The 21,537-nt window shown below is 43.4% G+C and overlaps 1 protein-coding gene across 1 annotated transcript; it reads right to left on the bottom strand.

Moving 5' to 3' along the window:
- Positions 1-1,250: 1,250 nt before the first annotated feature.
- On the bottom strand, positions 1,251-21,504 carry polr1c (RNA polymerase I and III subunit C). The gene is made up of 9 exons (XM_060855634.1): positions 21,407-21,504; positions 20,159-20,230; positions 11,941-12,048; positions 10,554-10,686; positions 6,987-7,106; positions 6,256-6,408; positions 5,224-5,373; positions 3,035-3,151; positions 1,251-1,664 (listed from the first exon to the last, which is right to left on the bottom strand). Exons 1-9 carry the CDS (start codon positions 21,476-21,478, stop codon positions 1,546-1,548), a joined length of 1,044 nt encoding a protein of 347 aa, XP_060711617.1. The 5' UTR covers positions 21,479-21,504; the 3' UTR covers positions 1,251-1,545.
- Positions 21,505-21,537: the final 33 nt, after the last annotated feature.

Raw genomic sequence — 21,537 nt, 5'->3', positions numbered from 1 at the left:
TGACCAACCAACCTAACCACCCTGTGGCTCAACACTTCAACCTCCCCTCCCACTCCACCAAGGATATGCAGGTCCTTGGACTCCTCCATTGCCAGACCATCGCAACACAACGGCTGGAGGAAGAGCGCCTCATCTTCCACCTAGGAACCCTCCAACCACAAGGGATGAACTCAGATTTCTCCAGTTTCCTCATTTCCTTTCCCCCCACCTTGTCTCAGTCCCAACCCTCGAACTCAGCACCACCTTCCTAACCTGCAATCTTCTTCCTGACCTCTCCACCCCCTCCCCCCTCCGACCTATTACCCTCATCTTGACCTCCTTCCACCTATCGCATTTTCAACGCCCCTCCCCAAAGTCCCTCCTCCCTACTTTTTATCTTAGCCTGCTTGACAGACTTTCCTCATTCCTGAAGAAGGGCTCATGCCCGAAACGTCGATTCTCCTACTCCTTTGATGCTGCCTGACCTGCTGCGCTTTTACAGCAACACATTTTCAGCTCTGATCTCCAGCATCTGCAGTCCTCACTTTCTCCTTGGTATATTTATCCAAAGATTCCTGAAAGTAGCTGAGCAACGAGTTGATTAAGAAGGCATCTGGAGTAATTTGTTATATTAGCATCGAATAAAAGAACAGGAAGTTTATTCTGGAATTGTATGGAATACTGGTTAGGCCAGAATTGGAGTACTGTATGCAGTTCTTGTCACCACATTCTAGAATGGATGCAACTGAACTGGAAAGGGTGCAGAGGACACTTACCAGGATGCTGCCTGGACTGGAGGGTCTAAGCTATCAGGCAAGATTGGATAGGCTGAGGATCAAACATTGAGAGGGGACCCAACACAGAGATGTATAAGATTATGAGGGGGCACGGATAAGGGCACTTGTTCCAATAGAAGATGGGTTCAGGTTAGGGTTAGGAGATGTAGATTTAAGGTAAGAGGTAGAAGGTTAAGAGGGGAATTAAAGAGAACATTTTTCACCTGAAAGGGTAGTTTGAATCTGAAACTCTTAGACATGAGACACTCAGTAGTGTTGCCATAGCCTCAAAGAACTGAAAATGGGATGAGTGTAATCAGATCTTTGTCAACTGGCATGGACACAAGGGTGTCCTCCCGTGGTGGAAATGCCCACAAGTCGATGACACAGAATAACTGATAATCCCACAGTAGGTCAATCATTTTGCAACAATGTCATTGATACAAAAACTTTTACCACAGACTAGTTTTGCACTGAGAAGAAAGAGAATTGTGATTGAGGTATTCATTCTTTAATACTGTATCATATATACACACCCGTGTGGGGATAAATATTTGGGAAAAATTCAGGTGCATGACACAAGGTCAGAGATGACTGCTGCTGTGTTTGGCAGGCTGCCTCATGTGAGTGTTAATCCTCGATAACGCTGGGGGAAGTGAATGACGACTTCAGTCAATGATGCTGGAACACAATTAGTCTGTGATCAGGTTTTCACTGCCACTTCTGCCCATGGTAAAGTCACTCCTCAAAGTGTTCTCAATCCAGACACAACTGGATCTGCTTGCAACATTCACTCCACCTGTACTGCATCCAGTTCATTCAAAAATTTTCTGCATTTTGTCATCAACACTTTCAAGGCTTCAGACACCAGTACATCGGGGAGAAGAATTCCTGTGGACTCTACTGAAACTTTAAAGATAACAAAACTTAGTCAATAGCAGTGGTACAAAATCTTGAGCAAGTTTTCTTTCTAAAATAAATCGGTAACTTCATTGTCTCCTCCGGAAGGCACTCAGTCTTAATGAATTCTGGCTGTCTTACTGCACTGTTTCATCACTGAGTGGGCAGATTCAGTTGACACCTGGGTGTAATGGGCTCTTCACAACAAACCCCAATGCACATTCTCACCTTCCACCAGAATTCCACTAGATCTCATAACTTCTCCCTCCTTTTTCAAGAGAAGCCTTTGTTTATCTGTCCATGTTTCTTCGTAGGTGCATTAGTGCTTCAGTCAAACAACACAAGCTATTTTACCACTTTAAACTCAACAGATTAGTGTTGAAACATTTGCCAACCTTTCCACTCCTTATTCAATAAAAACCAAGACAAATATCAAGCTCTTGATCCACCAAGTCTCAGATGCTCAGTGTTAGCTGGATTTTTTCTGACATATGAAAATTTCTGAAAGCTCTATTCTAAATGGTGGCCCATTATATTTGAAAGACATTAAACAACTTTGTAATCTGGCTTATATCTAACTGGCTGTATAACCCTGGAATGTACAGTCCACACCTGCAGCCCATAATATGCTGCCATATGATGTACGGACGTTCTCTGCTGACTTTACTGCTTTTGGCTTCAGCAGCCAGGAACCGGGGCACTTCTGAATGGAATTCTCTGACATCTGTTGAAAAATACTTTCTTACAAAAATAGCACTTTTGAAGATTGCAAGATGTTCCAAAAGTGTTTCAGAGCCACTGAAGGGTTTTTGAAGGGTTGTCACAACTGAAATGCAGGACAAACAACAGGCAAAACGACAGTACGCTCCAATCAGATGAGTATTTTTTATAATGTTGATTGAGGGATATTAATCAGGACACCAGGGATAACTCTCCCAACTCTTCTTCAAAATAGTATGATATGATATTTTGTGTAGGCAGGGTTTGGGTTAAACCTCTCATCCCCCAGTTACTGCACTGGACTGACAGCCCCAGGTTTGGAGAGGTGAGTGTGGTACCCAGCCAGCCAAACAGAAACATTTATGTGCGAGTGTGTCAAACAAGGATGGGATGGGGCTTACACCTAATGTGCCTCTTCGGCATGAGTTGTAGCTAATAAATGCAGCCCTGGCTCAGACATGAGAGTAACTGACTTGTGCAAAATATACCACCTCTGAGGGGAGGAAACTAAGGGTGGAAAATCAAATTTCAAAACGTCACTTATAAAAATCAAACAAGTGATCTGTAATATCTGTCACTCCCAACAATCAATCCATTTACCTCTTAAACCACAGTTTGCTGAACTAATCCACGAGAATCTATCCACAGCCTTTACTTACAGATGTAGTGATTGCGAACTCTGCCAAGACGGACGAGGTTCTTAAGGTCATCATGGCGGAAAATCTCACGACTACAGGTGTCCAAGCGAGGATTTGCAACTGTTGCGAATTTTCTCCCTAAGAGAAAAGGAAGAATTGACCGGTATCTCAATGAAAGGAATCAACGTTCAACACCAGACACTACCCAGTTCATATTAACTGCTTTAAATCTCCTCAGCACAAATTCAGAGTGTGACAGATGGAAAACTGCTTAAGTGGGGGAACAAAAAGTGGATCCCTCCAATGTTATCCTTTGGAAATACTCTATCATCTCATTAGGGAAGCTAAAGATAGTATGTTCGACATTACCAGGATTTCACTCAGCACTGAGTAATACGCTACAAAGTGGCTCGACGAACCTACTCCAGTTCATCTGCTAACTTGGGAAAAGTACACTTTCCTTATCCAAGGCATTCATATATTCTAAATAATTGTGTCTATAGCACTGGTCCCTGTGGCTATCCATGAGTTACAGGCTGCTATCCTGAAAATGCATCCCTTACCCTAACTCTAGCTTCTATTAGTTAGCCAATCCTGTATCCATGTTAAATTACAACCTCCAACATCACGGGTTCTTACCTTATTAAATAGCTTATCAAGAATAAGGTTCCTTGTCAAATGCCTTTGGAAATCCAATTACATCCATTGCTTCCCCTTAAACTATTCTGTTTGTTACTACCTCAAAGAATTCTGGCAAATTTGTCAGCCCTGAAATCATGCTGACTCTGCTCGATCGTATAGTATACTTCTAAATGCTCTGCCCCTGCATCCTTCATAATCAGCTGCAACAAGTTCTCAACAATAGATATTAAGCCAACTGGCCTAGAGTTAACTGTCTTTTTTTGTCTTCTTCCTTTTCTAAATGAAAGTGTTACATCGGTGATTTTCTAATCCTCTGGGAGTTTACCAAGATCTAAGGATTCTTGGAAGATTATTAACCAGGGCATTCACTATCTCTGTAGTTACTTCCTTTAATATCTGAGCATGCAGCCAATCCAGGGGTATATATCGGCCTTTAGCCCCGTTCGTTTCGCTAACATGATTTCTGCAGTGATCGTTACTCTTTTATTTCCTTTCCTCCTTTTCCACCTCTGTTATTGAGTACCGATGGAATGGTGTTTGCATACGTTTTCATTATAGTAGATACTAAGTATTTTTTCACCATCTCTGCCATTTCACAGTTCTTCGTTATTACTTCCCCATCTACATTCTCTATGTTCACTTTGGCTTATTTTATATTGAGGTTGCCCAGGACATTGATGAGGCCTTTTGTGGAGTACTGTACCCAGTTCTAGTCACCCTGGAAGGATATTATTAATCTGGAGAGCTTCAGAAGAGATTTATCATGATGTTGCCAGGAATGGAAGGTTGGAGTTATAAGGAGAGGATGGATAGGCTGGGATTTTTCATTCCTGAAGAAGGGCTTGTGCCCGAAACGTCGATTCTCCTGCTCCTTGGATGCTGCCTGACCCGCTGCGCTTTTCCAGCAACACATTTTTCAGCTGGAGCATAGGAGGTTGAGGGATGACCTTACAGAGGTTTATAAAATCAGGAGGAGTATGGATGAGGTGAATAGCAGGTGTCTTTTCCCTAGGGTGGGGTATTTCAAGTGTAGGGGAAATATTTTTAAGGTGAGAGAAGAAAGATTTTAAAAAAAAGACATGAGAAGTAATTTTATTTTTACACAGCGAGTGGTTTGTGTATGTAATGAAATTCCAGAGGAAGTGGTGGATGCAACTACAGTCACAATCTTTGAAAGATATTTATAAAAGTACATGAATAATAAAGGATTGGAGGAATCTGAGCCAAGCACAGGCAGGTGGAACTAGTTTAGTTTAGGATTAGGATCAGCATGGACTGGTTGGGACCAAAGGGTGTAGGATGCAATGGCTTCTCTCTTCCTTTTTCAGGAGCTGATCCAAATGCCTTTGGAATCTGCTTCCCCTGCTTTGAAGCAATGTGCCCCATAGCATCACAAACAGTGCATTTATACCAGTCGCCGCATTCCTCCCAATTGCATTTTTCACTTCTGCTAGTGCTAACTCTTAATCATCAATTTAAATCTTCCCACAATTTTCTCTGATCCAAAGTGCTCTAGGGGAAAAAAAATCTTAAAATGACAGGTTTTATACACAAAAGGACTTACTCACCATTCACTGTGTGAACTTCAATGACACCGGGGGAGAAGCAGTGTTTTAGTTTGTCTGCCAGATCTCCTTCCACAGGGCTCAGCAAAGTTATATCAGGGAGAAGGCGATAGCTTGCTGTGGCAACAGGAGAAAATTTGGCGTGGTCTTTACCTGAAGGAAGTGGGAAGCACAAAAGAGAACATATTTATGTAACACTGAAACGTCATCCTTTCTGCCCATATCCTTTGATCCCTTTATCCCCAAGATGTATACCTAACTCCTTCTTGAAAACATTCAAAGTATTGGCCTCAACCATTTCCTGCAGCAGGGAATTCCACAGGGTCCCCACTCTCTGGGTAAAGAACTTCCTCCTCATCTCAGTCCTAAATGGCCTACCCTGTATCCTTAGACTGTGATCCACTCAAAAAATTAAACTTTAGTCAGACACACCCTTCCCTTAAAAGATCTGTGTTGACTGTCTTTGATTAGTCAGTGTATTAGGAAATCAAGATTTACCACATCCCTCTGAATTTTCCAGTAACTTTTCCACCAACGAGGTTAGGTTAACTGGTTTGTGATAGGCCTAACGAGTTATCCATTTTTAAACAATGGTACAATGTAATCTACCTTTCAATCTTCTGGCACTAGAGCTGGAGGCTGAGATGTAGCAAAACAACGTCAGAGTCTCCTCTATTTCTTTTTTAGCTTCCCTTAACAGCCCAGGATACATTTCACCTGGACTTGGTACATATTTCCAAAAGTGTCCACAATGCACTGCACTGGGCCTATTCACCTGATATTTCACACATACGTTCCTCCTCCAATATTGCCACAGCTGTACCTTCCCTCTCTTGTGTGAAAGCAGATGGAAAGTTTTTATTCCAATCCCAAACAGATCATACTCTTTTAGTTATCATTTTACTTTCATTGAATTTACAAAAGATGTTTACAGAGTACTGAGCCTCAGTAGGTGTCATAAGCTTCCCTTCATCAGTTAGAGATTTGTTCTCCACAAAAGGTGCTACAAAGGACAGGCTCCCTCCCACACCTTACCGATTCCTTTCACACAGTGCATGACCACATCGAGTTCCTGGCCTGGGCGGAGCTGAGCAATCAGGATATCATCGTGAACAGGTCGGATGTCAACCTGCCCAAAGAGGTCAGCCTGGTTTCCTATTGGTACCCACTTCATATGCTTCGAGTAGACTAGAAGATAAATGGAAAAAATGCAGGACTGTTCTTTAACACTCATCCATGAGACCTTTATATGATTTATTGACACAAATGTATGCATTCATGGGATGAATGTGTTGCTGGCTAGGCCAACATTCATAGCCCATCCTTAATGGCTCTGGAGAAGACCGTGGTGAGCCACCTTGAACCACTGCAGTCCATGGCAGGGTAGGTATACACACACACGGCTGTTATCAGGTGTTGCTGCTGCATTGACCTCAAACAAGATTCCTGAAATTTTACATTTCTATACATTTTAAGATGCTGCAAGCCTGAACATTTTTTAAAAAATGTTTGTCCACGGGATGTGGGCGCCACTGGCTGGGTTGGGATTACTGCCCGTCTCTAGTCGCCCCTTGAGAATGTAGTGGTGAGTTGCCTTCTTGAAACACGCAGTCCATGGGCTATAGGATGAGCCACAATGCCCTAAGGCAGGGAATTCCAGGATTTTGACCCAGTGACAGTGAAGGAATGGTGGATATATTTCCAAGTTGGATGGTGAGTGGCTTGGAGGAGAAGTTGCAGATGATGATGAACTGCAGAACATTTACCTCTATGATTAAAATACAGCTCATCAGGATCAGAGGAATCTTTTTGCGCTTTTGGATTTCTTGTACACTTCACTTTAAGTTGAAACTGAAGCGTGTCAATCTCGGTTCCTTCTTCATCCCCTTCATGAATGAACAAATAAAACATCAACATCTGCATCAATCTTTATTACAAGAGAACATTTTGAAATGCAGTGCCTGTTGATTTGTGCAGCCATTCTGACTCAGTCCCACACACAGCAGTTAATCAAATATCTGCTTGGTCAGTTTTGGGTGATGTACACTCGCTCCTTGAACTGTGTGATAGAATCATTAATGCTCAAAAGAAGCAGTGGGATATTGGTAGGAGGTTTAATTTGAGGAATAGCACAATACACAGTACAGCACTCCTCCAGTATAGTTTTATAAGCTGGGTACTTGTAAATCATATGTGGCAAAACGAGATATGCGTGTGGTATATACAAGGCAGGTTAAAAGTCAGCTACCCTCAAACAGAGGCTTCAAACAGAGGGCCAGCTATCTGAGAAAAAAGCAAGATCACTTCACTCAAATGCAAGCATTTTGCAGATTTTATTGGATTGTCAAAACTTTCAATTTAAAAGCATCACTTTGCGATGTGTGAAAGTATTTCCCAGTTTATCGTGTTAAAGTTGAGTCTGTATGAAGTCAGAGAAATTCCAAACACTGAATGAAAAAGTCAAAGCACATTTATGTCCTGTCAACATTGCACTTTAGTAAAATAGGAATTACAATAGCTTGCTATTTTTTCTATCTTGAATAGAGATTGTTAAGTCCGTAAACTATTGCTTAATTAAACGATGTTGCTGTTTACATTTTAAATGATTCTATAATGAAGACTTTACAAACACGTGTCGGGAACAAAGGTAGGCCACTTGGTCCCTTCAGCCTACTCAGCCATTCAATAAAATCATGGCTGGTCAATCCACATTCCTGCCTATCCCTGATACTCTTCAACCCCTCGCTTCCCAAGAATCTATTCACCGCTGTGCGAAATATAATCAGACTCTGCTTCCACCAGCTTTTCAGGAAGGGAGTTCCAAAAACTCGCTTAAATGGGGGACCCCTGATTCTGAAACAATGATCTCTAGCTCTAATTTCTCTCAGAGGAAATATCTTTCCACCCATCCTGTCAAAGTTCAAAAATGATGAGGACAGACTATTGGTACTAGAAGTTATGAAGGTACAGGGATCAGATGAGATGCACCCAAGGATATTAAAGGGAGTCAAAGTGTTGACTGAAGGGGCACTAACAATAATCTTTTCGTCTTCTCTAGATTCAGAGGAGGTGACAGCAACTGGAGAATTGTGAACATTACTGACCTGTTCAACAACAGCTCTAACAATAAGACCAGCGATTCTAGATCATTCAGCTTAACTTTGGTGGTAGGGAACATTCTAGGAACAATTGCTCAGTGGACACATTGGAAAAGCTGAGTTGGTTATCAGAAGTCAGAATGAATTTCTGATGGGGAAAGTGTTTGCCTAACTCGCTGGAACTTTTTGAACAGGTAACAGAAAGGCCCGATGAGGCACACATGGAATTCCAGAAGGTCTTCGACACCATGTCACACAACAGACTCATGAGAAAAGTTTGTGGCCATGGAATAAAAAACATCAGCAATGTGTACATAAAATTGACAAAATTCCTGCACCAACAGAAGTTATCATGAAGGTCTGCCTTTCCAACCTCGTACTTTGCCTGAGGTGTGTTGATCTTTGGTTAAACTCACAATCAATCGCCTGACTGTAATGAGGGACAGTCCTATGGTCCCCTGACTATGGTGACTTAAACACTTTACAAGATTGACTGAGTAATAGAAAACAGAGAGTAACAATTCATAGATATTTTTCGCCTGCAGGAAGGCTTGTACAGGGGAGTCTCCAATTTATAAACGTCTGACTTACAAATGCTTGTACGTACTGCGAGAATCCCATACAAGGGTATATTCATAAAGACCTGACATACAAACATTTCCTTGTATTTACAAACTGCTATTTTCTATTATTCCTAACCCATTCACAACCTAGGGACTGCTGTTGCGGAGTTCCCCTGGGATTGGCATTGGGACCTCTGTTTTTCTTGATATATATTAACGATCTGGATTTTGGAGTGCAGGGGCCAATTTCCAAGTTTGTAGATGATACTAAATTTGGAAGAATTGCAAACCATGAGGAGCACAGTGTGGGAACTCCAAGGGGACACAGAAATATTGATAAGTGGGCAGGTATGTGACAGATGAAGGTCATTGTAGAAGGGTGACAGATGATGGATTTTGGAAGAAGGAACACTGAAAGACAATATAAAATTAGAGGTACAATTCTAAAGGGGGTGCAGGAGCAGAAGAACCTGGGTGTATTTGTAAATAAATCACTGGAAATGGCAGGACAGGTGGAAAGAGCAGTTAATAAACCATACAGCATCCTCAGCTTTATTATTAGGGGCACAAAGTACAAAAACAAAGCGGTGATGTTTAACTTGTACAAGATAGTTTTCTACGCTATGTGGAGTACTATGTACAGTTCTGGATATCACATTATAGGAAGGATGGGAAGGTGTTGGAGAGTATACAGAAATAACTCACAAGAACGATTCCGGGAATGTGAAACCTCTGTTGTCAGGAAAGATTGAAAAAAATTGGGGCTCTTCTCCTTGAAGAGAAGAAAGCTAAGAGAAGATCGGAAAGAAGTTTGCAAAATGGTCAGATAAGAGAGGACAGGGAGGAACTGTCCATTCTCGTCAAAGGAACAACAATGAGAATATACTGCACACAAGTGTGGTGGAGACAGGTTCAGTCGAGACATTCGTGAGAGCATTGGATGAGTATTTGCATAGAAATAATGTTCAAGAGTATGGGGACAGACCATGAGATTGGCACAAGGGTAATGATGTTCATGTGAAGAGTTAGTGCAGGCACAGTGGGCTGAATGGTCTCCTTCCGCACTGTGACAACCCCGTCAGGATCTTACATATCTCAGTCATGTCACCCTCAACTAAAATTCAAGGTTATTTGACAACCTTCTGAGCAAAGTCACATGCAGTAGTGACAATTTCCTGGGAGATGCTTGAACACATTGTATTGCTGAGCGAACAGGCAGCCAGAGGTGCATTCTGAATCATGTGAGCTGGGGGAGGGGGGTGAATGCCTACTTACTGGTGCGTTCCAAACTGTTGCAGTCTGACCTCTGTATTATCAACTGTCTCAGCATGTTTTGCACCCTCCCATTCCAAATAGCTCCCCCACCCAATTTGCAGACCCTCACGTTCTGTGTTCTTTTGATAGATCCTCTGACCATCTGCTCATCATACCAATCATTTTCTCTGTTCAGAACATTCCATTTCCTTTTCATTCATTTCATTTCAAAATGAAAAGCAGTCTTACAGTCCAAAAAAGCTGAGGGTAATGGGAAGGTGATAATTTAATTTGTCCCCTCATTTCCTCTAACTTGGATCAATCCTTTGCTCCCTTAATTTAGAAACACACAATTAAACCATTAGGAAGAGTACCAGGCATTTTTATTTAAACAACAGAAACACTGCAACCCTCTCACCTGTGCTTCTGTACTCAAACAGCCGTGGGTCTGCTTTGATGGGGATGAGCCCCAGTCTATGTGCCAGAATCTCATCCTGTACAATGGAGGTGTTGTTGTAGATAAATACCTTCTCCACAGCCATAGTTGGGACCTAAACCAACAGTTCAGGTTAGATTCAATGCAGTTGTTTCAACTTGTTAAATTCAAGAGCAAATAACATCAAACAGTGACCCACAAAACTTGGTCTAGGAAATATACATTGCGATCATCTGATTTGTTCAGGCATGAAAAAACGATGGCCACATATTCAGCTCCCCGTTTGTGCTGAATTAGTTGATTACTCAACTCAAAAACTGCATGCAGTTGTGGCTGCCTTATTATAGAAAAGATGTGAATATATTTGAGTGAGTGATTTACAAGATTGGTTCCAGCAATGAAAAACTTCAATTATAAAGACAGATTGAAGAAGTTGGACTGTTTCCCCAGGCAAGAAAGCAGCTGAGAGGCTTTCAAACTTGTGACTGGGTCAGATGAGTAGAAAGGGAGGGCATTTCCTGCTCATAAAAGGAAAAAAAAGTTCAAGGGAGAATACATTTAAAGAGGTATGCAAATGAAGCAAGTGTGATGTGAGAAAGAACTTTCTCATCACAGTGAGTATTAGGGTCTGGAATGCACTGTCTGGAAATCTGGAGGAGGCAGGTTCAATTAAGGCAGTCAGGAGAGGCCTTGGGCAATTATCTGGATATACAAGATGTGCAGGGATATGTGGAAAAGGTAGCAGATTGGAACTAGGTAATAGAACTAGTGAGACACAATCAGCCAGATGGCCTCCTTCGCACCATAACATTCTGTGATTCCTGACAGCACAGTGATACGAGTGCTTGAACTTTCTTGACCTAGGCATTAACTTCAATGGAAAACCAAGCCAGTGTGTGCATTAACTCTGATGCTACACTCCAGAAGGGGTTCCTGCAAATCAAAAAGAGAGGACCTGGATAGGAATTCTTGCATTTTATTACTGAAAGAGCAGATGTAGAGAGGGTTGACTAATTTCGACCATGATGCTAGACGCATTGAAGCTGATCATTGTTGCTCTGACTACTACAGAGCAGGGGTTCAAAGCTGGGCTCTTCTGGGTCTGTACAGTTCAGCAACAGGCTGAAAGATGCAGTACCCATTACATTTCCCAACCAACTGGAACATTTCTGCAGTGGCCACACATCAGGAAGATCAAAACCCCAAGGTCAGGCTACACCACACAGTTACTCCCAAGTCTAGCTGAATTCCCTGCAAATGAAAAAAAATAAGCTGTTTTCTAATTTTAAATTTCAAATGACACTCCAGATTGAAGAGTGCGATAAATTGAGTACCATTATTAACTGAACACAGCCTGGAACTTCATTACCTCAGCAAGCAGGATCCTGCGGAAGGCGTTTGCAATCGCAGCATCAATTCCAACCATGTCAAACTCGAGCGTATCTTCCTCCAGCCGAATAATATCAATCCTGAAATTCTAAGAGAGAGGCAAAATTCACAGGGAGGTCAGACGGCATTCCACGACTTGGTTGTTATGTTGCTATTCCAAAGCAGGATGCAGGAGCCAGTCTGTCTTCAGCAACTGTTTATTTGTATTTCATGGTTTATTTGCCCTCTGTCCTTCCTAGCCAACGCTCCTTGCTGACAAGGAGCCAACAAGCCTTCCCTTTTTGTGCGACCCCTCCACCAAATCACCCGTTTGACAAATTAAATAATGAACACGCATGACCCACTGGGGCAGTGCAATAACAAAAAGAAAATTGGATGGAGGGGATGGGGAGAAACAGAGGAAGGGGACAAAATTCAAATGGATTTGGAGGGGGAAATTATACAGCCCAGCTCTCCTGTGCCCAGGAAAACTAGTGCCATTTTTTAAAAAAAATCAATTGTTCAGGAATGTTATGACACAGTTCTGGATCAGGCAGGACTTGAAATTTGCCCCAGCTCAACAAGCTATTATATTATTTCTGCAGCATGTACCAGTTCACTCTACAGTATTGTCAGTCAGCAAAGATGTTCTTCATGAATTACACTGTTTCAGGAGAGTCAAATACTTATTATTCTTACAGTCATACAGATATACAGCACAGAAACAGACCCTTTGGTCCAACTCTTCCATGCTGACCAGATATCCTAAATTCATCTTGTTCCATTTGCCAGCTCTTAGCCCATATTCCTCCAAACACTTCCTACTCATATACCCATCAAGATGCCTTTTAAATGCTGTAATTGTACCAGCCTCCACCACTTCCTCTACCAGCTCATTCCATAAATGCACCACCCTCTGCATGAACAAGTTTAACCCTTCGGTCCTTTCTAAATCTTTCCCCTCTCATCCAAAACCTATGCCCTCTTGCTCTGGACTCCCCCATGGCAGGGAAAACACTTTGTCTATTTACCCTAACCCCTCATGATTTTGTAAACCTTGGGGGCAGCACGGTGGCTTAGTGGTTAGCACTGCCATTTCATGGCGCCAGAGACCCAGGTTCAATTCCAGCCTTAGGCAACTGTCTGTGTGGAGTTTGCACATTCTCCCCATGTCTATGTTGGTTTCCTCCGGGTGCTCCTGTTTCCTCCCACAGTCCAAAGATGTGCAAGTCAGGTAGATTGGCCACGATAAATTATCCATAGTGTTAGGTGCATTAGTCAGAGGGAAATGAGTCTAGGTGGGTTGCTCTTCGGAGGGCCTAAGGGCCTGTTTCCACACTGAGGGGAATCTAATCTCACCTCGATAAGGGCAGCCCTCAGTCTTCGACGCTTCAGGGAAAACAGCCCCAGCCTATTCAGCCTCTTCCTGTAGCTCAAAGCCTCAACCATGGCAACATCCTTGTAAATCTTTTCTGAACCCTTTCAAGTTTCACAACAACCTTCCGATAGGAGAGAGACCAGAATTGCATGCGATATTCTAAAAGTAGCATAACCGATGTCCTGTACAGCCGCAACATTACCTCCCAATGTGAAGACTTAATGCTCTGACCAATAAAAGACAGCATACTAAATGCCTTCTTCACTACCCTATACCGTATATCTGCAATTCCACTTTCAAAGAACCACGAACCTGCACTCCAAGGTCTATTTGTTCAGCAACACTCCTTAGGACCGTACCATTACGTGTATAAGTCCCACCCTGATTTGCCTTTCCAAAATGCAGCACCTCACATTTATCTAAATTAAACTCCATCTGCCACTCCTTGGCCCACTGGCCCATCTGAGGTAACCTTCGCTGTCCGTTACACCTCCAATCTTGGTGTCATCTGCAAGAACGTAATGGTGAACATGTGTAAGACCTCGGCTGGAATACTGTGCTCAGTTCCAGGTGCCACATTATAGGAAGGATGTGAATGCACTGGGGAAGCAGTTTAGAAGACTAGTTCCCAGGGTGAGGAACTTTAGTTATGAAGTCAGACTGTTCTCCTTGGAGAGAAGGCAGATTAGAGGAGATCTGATTGAGGTTAGCAAAACCAGGAGTGTGCTGGATAGGGTACAGAGAGAAAAACTGTTCCTACTCAGAAAAGGAACAAGGACAAGAGGGCACAGACTAACCTGACCTTCAAAACGAGCAAGGCTGATGTAAGCAAGAACATTTTTCAAAACTTGTGCCCACACCTCCCCCCTCACTTCCCTCCAAGGCCCCAAGGGATCCTTCCATATCCGTCAGAAATTCACCTGCACCTCCACACATATCACTTACTGCATCCGCTGCACCCAATGTGGCCTCCTCTACATTGGGGAGACTGGCCGCCTACTTGCGGAATGTTTCAGAGAACACCTCTGGAAACCCCAGTGGAGCAATGGCTCCATGAGAAACTGTCAATAAGCTGAGCTGCTGACTGCACAGGCTGAAGTGAATTCCCTTCTCTCTCTAGTTTTCATCCATGAGACAAAGCTTTGACTTGTCCATCCTTCGAAATTATGACCCCTTCTTCAACTGCCCTGTGGCTGAACACTTTAACTCCCCCTCCCTCTCCACCAAGGACATGCAGGTCTTTGGCCTCCTCCATCGCCAGACCATGGCAACACGACGCCTGGAGGAAGAGCGCCTCATCTTCCGCCTCATGACCTGCAATCTTCTTCCCGACCTCTCCGCCCCCACCCCCTCTCCAGCCTATCACCCTCACCTTGACCTCCTTCCACCTATCGCATTTCCAACGCCACTCCCCAAGTCCCTCCTCCCTACCTTTTTTCTTAGCCTGCTTGGCACACCCTCCTCATTCCTGAAGAAGGGCTTATGCCCGAAACGTCGATTCTCCTGTTCCTTTGATGCTGCCTGACCTGCTGCGCTTTTCCAGCAACACATTTTTAAGCATTTTTCAAATAGTGTGTAGTTAGGGTCTGGAATGCACCACCTGCAAGCATAGTGCAGATAGGTTCAACTGTAGCATTCAAAGGGTGCTGGCTATTTATAAGATTTAAAAAATAATGTGCCAAAGTATGGGGAAGAAAGTAGGAGACTGGCACAAGGTAATGATTTCCATGTAGCAAGCTGGCACAGGCACATTCGGCTGAATGGTCTCCTTTTGCACTGGGCCAATTCTGGGAAGCTGTGAAATCGGGATGGACAAATCAAGCACAGCATGCAATTGGCCTTCTTGACTATAAGCTGCATCTGCATATGACCCTTTTCTGACTTGTGTACGACAACACCTAGATCGCTCTGCACCAAGAAACTTCGTGATTGCTCTCCAGATAAGAACTACACTGTTTCTTCAGTCTTCCTGCCAAAATGAACAACTTTCCCATTATACTCTCCATCATTAGCTTTCTGACTATTCACTCAACCCATTTGCAACTTTCTTATGTCACAACTTGCTTTCCTACCTGCCTTGGTGTTATCTGAAAATTTAGTCACCTCTTTATTTCCTTCCTGTATGTCACTGATTAATATTGTTAAAAAGTTGACATCCCTCCTCATTACTCTCCTGCCAGACAAAGTAGAGTAATGCACACACTCTGTTTTCTACCTGCCAGCCAATCTTCCATCCATGTTGATACACCCCAACCACCCACCAAACTACCACCACCATACCGTAAGCTTACATTTTCTGCAAGAAAATTTGATGTAACACCTTATCAAATACCTTCTGGAACATACAGTAAGTCTTATTTATTCACACAATATTTACTCCTTAAAAGAGCTTCAATAGATTGGTTAATATGATTTTTCTTTCATGAAACCATGCTCACTCTTCCCGATTGTCTTGAATATTTCTAATACACAGCCATACCTCTTTAATGATTGATGCTAACAACTTCTCCATGATGGATATCAAGCTAACTGGCCAATAGTTTACTGTTTACTGCCTCTTCTCTCCTTCAACAGAGGGGTCTATATTTGCTATTTTCCAGTTTGATGGAAACTTTTCAGAATTTAATGAATCTTGGAAAATTAACGATTCCTGATGAAGGGCTTTTGCCCGAAACATCGATTTCGCTGCACTTTGGATGCTGCCTGAACTGCTGTGCTCTTCCAGCACCACTAATCCAGAATCTGGTTTCCAGCATCTGCAGTCATTGTTTTTACCTCTTGGAAAATTAACACCAATCCACATAATCTTGATAAGAAATTGCTGTTAAGGACTTTCTATAAATTATTATACATTAGAAAAGTTTATTATTAAGCATCAGAAATAAGCGAAGTCAAGAGCAATACAATAAAGTAATGCAAGTTACCCAGAGGGAAGGAGAGTGAAGTTACCATCAGTTTAAGACTAAGACGAGGAGCTCAGTCCTGTGTGTTGCATAACCTGCCATACGTGGGAAATCTTACGACATTCCTGGCAGCCTGGATGACCACATCTGCAGGAAATCCCATTGGTATGATCAAACTGATTGCCAGGGTTTGGAATAGGAGGGTCAGCTGGAGGCACTGCAGTACATCTGCGAGACAGTTATATGGTTAGCACCTTTTTTTAGACATGGTCGCCCCCATGGCTTAATAACATGCAGTTACAAAGGAATGCATGACCATTAGTCAGGAGGAGGGAGGCAGGTAGCTAGTCAGGAAAGCCTCAGAGTGAATCTCACGCGAACAGATTTTCTGTTTTGGAAAAATGGCAAGGGTAGCAGTCCAACTGGAGCCTGCAGCCAGAACCTGGCTTCTCAAGGGGGAGTTCGAAAAAGATAGAGAACAATAGGAGGGGGAGATTCAATCGTGAAAAGTTCAGTAAGGCATTTCTGTAGTCATATTACTCTAGGATTGTGTGTTGTCTCCCTGGATCTTGTAGGACATTCTCAAAGGAAGGGACAAACAGTTAGTCATCATGGCTCACACTGGGGCCAATGACACGGGCAGAAAGAGGAAGGAGGTCCTGCAACAAGAAATTAGGGAGCTAGGTAGCAGATTAAAGGTTACTCTCAATTACTCTTGGTGCCACATGCTGGTGAGTATAGGAATCGGTGGATAGAACAGATGAATGTGTGGCTGAAGAGTTGGAGGAGGAAGACTCAGATCCGTGCATCACTGGCTTCATTTTTGGGGAAGGTGGGACCTGCACAAGTCCAACAGGTTGCACTCAAAACAAGGACAGGACAAACACCCTTGTGGGGAGGTTTACTTGTGCAATTGGTGAGGATTTAAACTAATTTGGCAGCAGGGGTGGGATGCAGAGTGGAGATACAGTAGGGAGTGATACACAGATACATACAGACAAAGCACCAAGTCATTCTTGAAGGCAGTACAAATATAGTCAAGTTAAAAGCAAAAAAAAGGATTGATTTTAAGTGCTGCGAGGTTATGCTGCAGCTCTATAAAACCCTGGTCAGACCACACTTGGAATGTTGTGTTCAGTTCTGGTCACCTCATTATAGGATGTGGAAGTTTTAGAGAGAGTGCAGAGAAGATTTACCAGGATGCAGCCTGGACTGGATTACATGTCTTATGAAGGAAAGTTGTGAGGGAGCCAGAGCTTTTCTCATCGGAGTGAAGAAGGATGAGAGGTGACTTGATAAAGGTGTACAAGATGATTAGAGGATACAGTGGATAGCCAGAGACTTTTTCCAAGGGTAGAAATGGCTATCACAAGGGGACATAATTTTAAGGTGATTGGAGGAAGGTTTAAGGGAGATGTCAGAGGCAGCTTCTTTACACAGTGTGGTGGATATGTGGAATGCACTATCAGCAGTGGTCGCATATACATGAGGGACATTTAAGCGATTCTTGGATAGGCACATGGATGATAATAAAATGTAGGGCATGCAGATCAGTTTGATCTTAGAGTAGGATAAAAGGTCAGCACAACATCGAGGGCTGAAGGGTCTGTACTATTCTATATTCTAAAACATGGCAAGTTAGCTAGAATTTATTTTAGGAGAAAGTGAAGATTCAGATACTGGAGATTATAGTAAAACAAAATGTGGTGCTGAAAAAGCACAGCACATCAGGGAACATCTGAGGAGCACAAGAATCAATTTCTTGGGCATAAACCCTTCATCAGGAATGGTGGGAGCTGAGAGATAAATAGGAGGGTGGGGGTGGGGGTGGGGGTGAGGTAGTGGAAAGGTGATAGATAGATGCAGGTGGTGTAATGGTGATAGGTCAGAGGGGAGAGTGGACTGAATAAGTGGGAAAGAAGATGGACAGGTGGGACAGTTCAAGATGGTAGTGCCGAGTTGGAAGGTTGAATCTTGGATGAGGTGGAGGGAGGAGAGATGAGGAGACTGGTGAAGTCAACAGTGATGCCATGTGGTTGGAGGGTCCCAAGGTGGAAGATGATATGTTCTTCCTCCAGGCATCAGGTGGCTTGGATTTGGCAGCGGAGGCAGCCCAGGACTTGCATGCCCTTTGTAGAGTGAGAGGGGGGACTTTGAAGTGGTCAGCCACAGGACGGTGGGGTTGTTTGGTGCATGTCCCAGAGATGTTCTCTGAACCGTTGCACAAATTGGCGTCCTGTCTCCCCAGTGTAGAGACCACCACATCGAGCAATGGACACAACAGATGAGGTGTTTGGACGTACAGGAAAATCTCTGCTGGATGTAGAAGGATCCTTGGGTGGAGGTATGGGCCCAGGTTTCTGGGTGGCAAGGGAAGGTGCCAGGATTGGGAGGGAAGGTTGAGGGAGCGTGGACCTAACAAGGGAGTCACAGAGTGGCTTGTCTCTATGGAAGGCCATTGGAGGTGGGGAGGGAAATATATGTCTAGTGGTGGGGTCTGATTGTAATTGGTGGAAATGGCAGAGGATAATGCATCGTATCCGGAGATTAGTGAGGTGGAAGGTAAGGACCAAGGGGGTTCTATCTTGGTTGTGGTTGGAGGGGATGGGTTCAAGGGCAGTGGTGCCAGAAGTGGAGGAGATGCGCCAAAGGGCATTGTTGATCATGTGAATTTATTTTAGTGCAAGGAATCTAACGAGTAAGGCAGATCAGCTGAGGGTGTTGATTAATGCATGATATTTGCTATTACAGAGACATGGTTGAAGGAGGGACAAGAATGGTAGCTCAATATTTCAAGGTTTGGAACTTTAGGTGAGATTTTTATTGAAAGGGGTTGTTTTTGTCCACAGATGGGGCAGCATAGTGGTTAGCGCTGCTGCGTCACAGTGCCAGGCACCCAGGTTCAATTCCTGCCTCGGGTGACTGTCTGTGCAGAGTTTGCACATTCTCCCCAAGTCTGCATGGGTTTCCTCTGGGTGCTCTGGTTTTCTCCCACAATCCAAAGATGTGCAGGTCAGGTGAACTGGCCACACTAATTAACAGAGTGTTAGGTGCATGAGTCAGGGGTGAACATCGGGCAGGGGAATGGGTCTGGGTGCGTTACGCTTCAGAGGGTCGGTGTGGACTTGTTGGGGCAAAGGGCCTGTTTCCATACTACAGGGAATTTAAACTAATCTAACCTAGATCATTGAAGACAGCATAACAGGTAGCTAAGATGGTAAAGAAAACTTTAGGGATCCTGTCTTTATTAATCAAGGCATTGAATAAGAGGAAGGAATGTACGATCAAGCTATATGCTAATTAAGTCACAGCTGGAGAGATATGCACTTCTGGAAAAGCTCAGCAGGTCAGGTAGCATCCGAGCAGCAGGAGAATCGACACTTTGGGCAAAAGCCTTTCTTCAGGAATGAAAGAATTCCTGATGAAGGTCTTTTGCCCGAAGCACACTCTCGACTCTGATCTTCAGCATCTGCAGTCCTCAATTTCCCCTACCTGATATGCAGTTCTGTTGTCACAATTTAGGAAGGCTATGATTGCACTAGAAAGGCTGCAGTACAGATTCACTAGGATGCTGCTGGCCTGAAGCAAATCAGCTCTGGAGACCGACCAGAAAGGCTGGGGTTATGTTCCAATGAGCGAAGAAAGCGACTAGAATATCTTTTGTAACCTTTATAGTGAAGAGTGAAGCAAAAGTTTTGATCATTTCACCCCCCTTTCACTTAGTACTGATCATTAACTCCCTATCGCCCAAACTATCAGACCTTCAATGAAGGACTAAATCCCATGGGCAGACTGAAACGAAAAGAGCTGTGTGAGGGTATTGAAAATGGGAATACAAATAACGAGCATTATCCCCAATGAATGAATGGAACAGTGGTTCTTCAGCCGGGCGTGTTTGCACTGTGACACTGTTCAGCTGCTCCCTATTTATCCTGTACCTCCTCAAACCGCTGCTGGTCCCACGAGTCGTCGTAGCCGGGGTAATTTCCTGGGAAATCAGTGGTATGAACCTGGAACAGAAAACCAATAACACTGTCAACTTTAAATCTCAATTTGGAGATGCCGGTGTTGGACTGGGGTGTACAAAGTTAAAAATCACATAACACCAGGTTATAATCCAACATGTTTAATTGGAAGCACACTAGCTTTCGGAGCGACGCTCCTTCATCAGGTGATAGTGAGGGCTCGATCGTAACACAGAATTTATAGCAAAAATTTGCAGTGATGTAACTGAAATTATACATTGAAAAATTGATTATCTGTTGAGCCTTTCATCTGTTAGAATACAGTGATAGTTTCACTTCTTTCATGTGTAAATCACAAAACTTTTTTTTAAAGTTGCATTCTCGGGTTAGCTGTTAACAATGGTGATAGCTAGACAATATGTTGAAGGTGTTAGTCTGCTGTGTTCTCTGTCTATGACCTGATGTTTAGATTGATTCTAATCTAAAAAGTAAGATAACAGAGTTTTACATAAATTCATGCAGTTTTTGAGCAAAGTACAATGTAACTCTGCAAGTACAAATTCATCCCACAAAATATATGTGTGCAAGTGGGTCTTTGTCTGTCTGGGGCGGAGGTTCTAAACATCAGGTCATAGACAGAGAATACAGGGGGCTGACACCTTCAACATATTGAGTCAGGCAGCATCCAAGGAACAGGAAATTCGACGTCTCGGGCATAAGCCCTTCATCAGGAAATAAGCCCTTTTCCTGATGAAGGGCTTATGCCTGAAACGTCGAATCTCCTGCTCCTTGGATGCTGCCTGACCTGCTGCGCTTTTCCAGCAACACATTTGCAGCTCTGATCTCCAGCATCCGCAGACCTCACTTTCACCTTCAACATATTGTCTAGCTCTCACCACTGTTACAGCCAACCTGAGAATTCAACTTTATAAAAAAGGTTTTGTGATTTACACATGAAAGAAATGAAACTATCACTGTATTCTAACAGATGAAAGGCTCAACAGACAATCAATGTTTCAATGTATAATTTCAGTTACATCTCACTGTAAATGTTTGCTCTAAACTCTGTGTTAGGATTGAGCCCTCCACTACCACCTGATGAAGGAGCGTCGCTCCGAAAGCTAGTGCTTCCAATTAAACCTATTGGACTATAACCTGGTGTTGGGTGATGTTTAATTTTAAATCTCCCTTATATTCAGCAGCGACCCGCCCAACACTCACATTCTGGATCCCAAATTCCTTCAGAACGACACGATTCCGAATCAGGTCAATCCGCTCCCGAGCGGCAGCCATGACACACACACGCCGGGGCTGACCTTCGCCCCCTGACCCGCAGCCACTTCCGCCGGAAG

The sequence above is a fragment of the Hemiscyllium ocellatum genome, chromosome 3 (assembly GCF_020745735.1).
Source record: "Hemiscyllium ocellatum isolate sHemOce1 chromosome 3, sHemOce1.pat.X.cur, whole genome shotgun sequence".
NCBI classification, from domain to species: Eukaryota; Metazoa; Chordata; class Chondrichthyes; order Orectolobiformes; family Hemiscylliidae; genus Hemiscyllium; species Hemiscyllium ocellatum.
The sequence above is the reverse complement of the archived record's forward strand: the minus strand, read 5'-3'. Positions and strand labels throughout refer to the sequence as shown.